The 6,000-nt window shown below is 46.4% G+C and overlaps 1 protein-coding gene across 2 annotated transcripts in view; it reads left to right on the top strand.

Annotated features, from left to right (window-relative positions):
• Nucleotides 1-226: 226 nt before the first annotated feature.
• LOC135249940 (kinesin-like protein KIF26A) overlaps nucleotides 227-6,000 on the top strand; it is a 103,776-nt gene continuing 98,002 nt past the window's right edge. Inside the window, exons 1-2 of one of the 2 annotated variants that reach the window (XM_064325668.1) lie at nucleotides 227-1,091; nucleotides 1,434-1,682. In XM_064325668.1, the coding sequence (XP_064181738.1) occupies nucleotides 1,014-1,091; nucleotides 1,434-1,682 (327 nt within the window). In that variant the 5' untranslated portion in view covers nucleotides 227-1,013. The remainder of the gene's footprint in view (nucleotides 1,092-1,433; nucleotides 1,683-6,000) is intronic. The other variant, XM_064325660.1, reaches the window with a different exon arrangement.

The raw sequence follows: 6,000 nt of genomic DNA, 5'->3' as shown, positions 1-6,000 counted from the left end.
CGCTTAATGCAGCCACGCGTATGAACGCAAACCATTTCAAGCGCATTTAAACTATCATACCTTTGTACTGAAACCTAACCATTTCCTAATTGCTAGCATAATCATGTATCCTAAGCACCGACCATTGTCAGCCAATTCTCATTGAGCAACGAAGGCATGCCTCATTCATTCAATCGAGATACGCCCTTTTTTTTTTTTACAGACACCTAGGGTCAGGCTGAAAGGTGTCTTCCGCTGTTAACAGGTGTTGCCCTGTAACATATGCGGTATTTCAGTCGTACAGCAGTCTAATACCCTACGTGGAAACAGGGAAGTATTTACAATTTTACAGTTCAAATGAATATACGTAAGCTACCATATACACTTTAATATAATTCGGTTTCATTGGCTATTACAAACGGAATATCGTTTCCGTCAAAACACACAAAGTGACATCCAAATTGAGAAGCTTGATAGCGCATGGTTATACCCAGTAGCACTAGACATTCATTTTAAACACGCACCCGAATATTTATAATTTCCTTTAATGTGCACTAAATATCCGTTTCAAACACCAGATCTTAATATCAGCATTAGGCTACATCGATCCGTAATATTAGGAGGTATACATGTTCCAACCGAAATTCCCAAGCACACTGATGACAATGTTACCCTCGCTGTTGTAAGATTTCCTGCTAACGGGTAAGTGCAGCTACCCGTGCAATGCCGCTCTCCATAAAGCAGTCGCGTATACGCACTGAGTGCGAGCTCCACCCATTTCTGGGACTTGATTAGACCGCTCCACGAAGTCGCGGCTAAAACTTTACTCTTCTAGATATTAACGACGACATGGGAATGAAACAGTGCAAGTACCGTCGTTGGAGAATTATAATACAAGCAATAACACATTTTGTAGCTACTCAGTCACTGCGTGCTTGGAAACGGTAGGCTAATAAGTAGCCTAAACTAAGCACGCAAAAGAAACTACCAATATTGTCAGAAATTGTTAACTTGTGAGAAACGGATTTGACGGGATGTTCAGACCCGAGAGGACGAACCTGAATTTGGGGGATGCAACTCGCGGACGGGACCCTGACCACCGGAGGTTTACCGTAAGTACTGAAAATAAAGGGCGAAAATAAGCAAGAACTGATCAGTCAACTGATCAGTATAGGGTTATAGTTCCACCTGTGACGGTATTTTGTATACCACCATGCTCTGAAGCGTCGATCCTCGGGTTAAGGTAAAGTCCACTCAGGAATATTTCGCTCATGTACATTCATTTCAGCAGTTAGTTAGCCCCGACAAGGTATTTTATTCAGCAACCACAGCATAGGCTACCTGTCTGTCAGTCCTAATCATTTCATACATTGAACGCTGCACGTCCACAGTTTCACGTTGGCAGTTGATTTATTTTCTGCTCTAACTTGTATTTTCTGTCTACCATGGCAAAGGTGGAAGGATGTCCCGGCAGAGAATCTCCCTTCTCGCTCGAACTCAATCCCAGGAAGAGGCTACATTCAGCGGAGGAAGCCCTGTGCGGCAGCCGGCCACCCCCGGAGGGCGCCGGGTCTGTGACCATATCAGAGTCGGGTCATTTCGAGAGAAGGGACCTCAAGGGGAACTTGTGCAAACAATGTCAGATGAAAGTCGCAGAACTGAAGAGGCAAGCGCTCGCGCTGACCGATCCAGGGTCTCTGAAGGTTTGTACAGCCATACTATTACGCCTGTAAAGTTTTTATCCGTACAATCCCCCAGCCAAAGTCACAAAGTTGTATTAGTAATGCTATTTATTTTACAAATGTTTTAAGTGACTGAAATGCATACTCAGTTCTAAGCATTGTGCATCATTAACAGGTAAACACTTGACATTTGTTACATTTTGTTTGCCAGCACCTAAGAAGCATACCTGGGGTAAATCATAATATAAACTGAAACAAAAATGTAAGGTCTCTCTATGCTTCACCTTACTGAGGCAGTATGACCAAATACACTGTCAATTTAGCATGGAGAGAGAGCTCCTGTGGAGAATGTTGCCTGCAGCGACAATGTCCCCACCTGTGTGGAGCAAGAACCTGTCTGATTCACTCTTTATAGCCCTTTCTAGCATACAATCAATATAGAAAGTAGCATCATTTTTCTTTTTCAGTGTTAAGTTTCATAATAAAAGGATACTACATTAAGTAACACTTTAGAGCCCACACATGCAGACTAATACAAGACATATTCACTGAAACCTGAGGTCATGAAACTGTAATGAGACCTTTGGCTAAACAGTTAGACTTAGTTGGCTTTTTTTAAATTGCACTCTTATCAGCCATTATATATCTGCCAGGATTCCTGCCCTAGTGCCCTCAAAGTTGCCCCTTTTCAAACCAGCCCGATCGTTTTAAAGTCCCATTGTGTTGGCTGCAATAAAGTGTGCTCTGATGCACTGGTAAAAATGTTAAGGGGGGGTGGGTGATGCAATGGCTCTCTTTACTCTTCAGTGCGTCTGTTACCTGGTAATGTGCACATTTCCTCATTTCCTGTTTGGTTGTATAGCACGTCTCTATATTATATTTGATTTTTTTCAAACTTATCTGGAAGTTTAGCAAAACTTTGCAACAGTCACATCTGATCCAGGTTGTCTGGTGGGCAGACTGTCAAATGCACACTGGATTGCATGTTGTTATAATGGTCCTGTGTCATACTGGAATTTTTTTCCTCAAGAAGTCTGGATAAAGCCTTGTTTCATTAATTAGGAAAACCTTCCACTAATCTATAGGTGAGATCTAATCGCCTTTATAGAGTCCTGCCAGAGTTTTCAGCAGACCTGTTTACTTTGAACTATGAGAGTACATTGTCAGCTGATTTAATGCTACTTTCTATCATGGAGGAATTTGCTTTCTGCTCTTGTCAGGTTTAGGAAAGTGAGCGCTTTGGCATATTCATGTGTGCACATGTGCGTCTGATGGTCTTATCTTTGGGAGCAGTTTGTTATCCCTGAAGGACGGGGGACTGCTTGTTGACTCCACGCTCCGTTGGTGGAGCAGGGACGGGATCCTGCAGGGGCTCGGGTTCTACTCATGTGTGGTTTATGGGGGCGCAGGGATGGCATGCGAGCAGACAGCTTTGATGCCGTGTTAGAGCAAGGGTAGTTTAGTCTGAGCCCGCGGGTCCTAGCGCCACTACCTGTCCACGGGAAGGGGGAAGGCTCGAGTCCCCAACGTGGGCCGGCCGGGCAGACCTGGTCCCACTGGAGACCCCCTGTAGTTGGGGGCCAGCGTGAGGTTCGGAGTACGTCAGATAACGGCCGTTTTTTTCGACGCATGCCTTTCTGGCTAGGGTCTAAGGGGGGGGGAGGTCCGGCTGCGAACCCCACCCCCCTCCCCCCCGCCTAACCACCAGACAACAGAAAATATTGGGGGGCTTTGTTTTTGTTTTTTTATTATCCTCCCCCTCACATTCCTGTGTGCAGTCGCAACTCCAATATAGGGCAGAGAGCAGTGTGGTTACGTAAGAGTGGCTGCGAAGTTGTGAGGATGAGAGAGTTTGAGAAGCTATCAAATACATTAGTTCAATAAGGTGTCAGGGCCGGTTATGAAAGGCAGGGGGAGATGGGGCCGCGGCAGTCAGCCTGACTCACTCTCCGGTTTCAGAGCGCTCCCTACCCACAGAGGCTGTGCGGCTATTACGGTCTATTAGATGTCGGTGTGCTTTATTAGAGACTCTTAGCTCCCTCTGGGTGTGCTGAGTGGAGCTGATTAACAGCCATTACGGGGGCCTCAGGAATATGAAAATGTATGAGGCGTTTAGAGCACGTGAGAATGTCTGTATACGCGCCCGGACCACCCCCTCCTCGCCCCAGACTCCGCCCTCCTTATGACATCATCTCATTGTGTTCCAGTTTTTTTTTTTTTTTTTTTTTACTTATTCCCCGCTACGCTTATTTTTCTACGTTTACAACCAAATGCCCATAAACAACATGAAAGCTTGTGTCTGGCAGACTGAAATGTCTTTGGAAGTGGCCCATTGTTTTGGGAAACAATGCTTATCTTGCTGCTTTCGGGGGATGGGGGGTGGGAAATAAGCAACCTGTAGGCAGGGGAGTCTACGGAGGAAGCTAAACCCAGTTGACCTTCGCTGTGCATTGAAAGTGTTCCTGTCCACCTCGCACCACAATTCCCAGAGCTGTTAAATATAGTCCTCAGACTTTTATTGTTGTCACTGCCTGCACTGGCTGAAGGCTTTTTTTTCTCAGTCATCCTCCGGGCAATGAAGGTCTCATATTTTGTTTGGATTAAAGCCCCTCCTAGCAGCTGCCCATAGTTGTGCCAGGGAAATTAGTTTGTTGCAGGGACCTCTAACATTCCATCTGTGAGCTACCCCTTTGTTTGAGGTGTATGGTGACATACAGTATCTGCAGCACACAATGAAAGACCTTTGGTGGGATTCATAGTCAGGGTGTTATCTGAGCTTGAGAGTGCTATTGCCTGCATCCCATACCCTGTGCAAACTTCCCTTCCATGGGAATGGAACCTGGGCCTTAAAAGTCTCTCCAGGTGCTCCAATACAGACCCTCCTACCCCCTTGCACACACAGACACACACACACACACACACACACACACATACACTGTGGTCTTCCTCAGGGGGGTTGTGGGTATGTTTCCTTTATTAGCCTCATGTTGATGGCTAAATTGGGCCCTAATTCAGGAGGTAAACAGCCATGGGAGGTCAGGAGGCTTTTTGTGTTCTGCCCGCAGTATCAGATTCCCCAGCTGCAGGAGAAAGGAGACATTGTCCCGCCCGCCCAGGCCGCCCACCTGCAAGCCCGGCACCGCTGTTTGTGGCCGGGAGCCGGTGACCGTGACTGCTCACCCTGGGGCAATAGGGGTTGGAGAGGTGCGCTCTGGGTAGGACTTGTGCGCGTGGCAGGTTTGGCACCGTGGAGCTGCGGGTCTGCCTGGATGGTATCTGTGCCTAGGCCGGGCGCGAGACTGGGAAGGTTCTCCTGGGAAAGAGAGGAGGCTCTTTGTGCGAGCTCTCCCCCTGGTTCTGTTGGGTGAGGAAGTGAGCGTGCCCCTTTGACCCCATCTTCCAGTAGACCTATTGTCTGAGCAGATCCCCGGCGAGTACAGTAGGACCTGCTGCTTAGCTCAGCTAGTGCACTTTGCTGTATGTCTGGGAAGGAGCAGTTGGAGAGATTTCTACAGGGGGGTGGAGGTAGGGGGGGGTGTCATTTTTGAATTGTTCCTCTGTACCTCACTGGACAAAAAAAACAAAGCTGCCATCGTGTGTTGTAGCCAGCCACACTTGAGCCATCATCATCGAGAAACCAAGAGCGTGACTCATAGGCTTGGTGTGAAAGAGTTCCTATCCCCACTGCTTTCTCAATGGGAGACTGGCTCCGTTTCAACACTTAAAAGCTACGCGCTCCAGGATTCTGTGGGAAGAGCTGGGAATGAATTGGTGCCATAAGCTGTAGGCTTGGAAAACAAAGGGTCAGTGCTGGAGCCATGATGATGACAAACAATATCTCTATATTCTGCTGCAGCATGTACATTCACAGCCAGGAATTCGCCCTTCTTCATGCTCCTGGACTTCAACAACCAGGCTAATTTCCTGAGAACCAACTTTTTAATCTTTGTATTTCTTACTTTTTAATTCATTGATGTTGAGTGGTTAGGCTGACTTTATCAACATTTAAGCTCTTCACTTTGTTCTGGTTTAACTCTACTGAGATCAGGTTCGTCCTTGAAATTATGGCCTTCCTTTGAGCCAAATTGACTGTGGCTTTCTTCAGTCTTGACAGTGGAAAAGGCTGTAAATTTGCAGTCTCTTTCATTTAGTGTCAGACAATTAAAAAAGCAATATTAAAATGGCTTGCCTTTAAAGCAAAACTACAGGGAGAGACTTTCAGAAGTTCCACAGACATGGTGTCTGCCTTGCTCAAAGGAATGATCCTATGAGTATCCAGTTCGATAATTAACATCTAGTGAGAATCTCAAATGATAAAAGACAAACAATGATGGTGCAT

This window comes from Anguilla rostrata, chromosome 1 (assembly GCF_018555375.3).
Source record: "Anguilla rostrata isolate EN2019 chromosome 1, ASM1855537v3, whole genome shotgun sequence".
Lineage (NCBI taxonomy): Eukaryota > Metazoa > Chordata > Actinopteri > Anguilliformes > Anguillidae > Anguilla > Anguilla rostrata.
The sequence above is the reverse complement of the archived record's forward strand: the minus strand, read 5'-3'. Positions and strand labels throughout refer to the sequence as shown.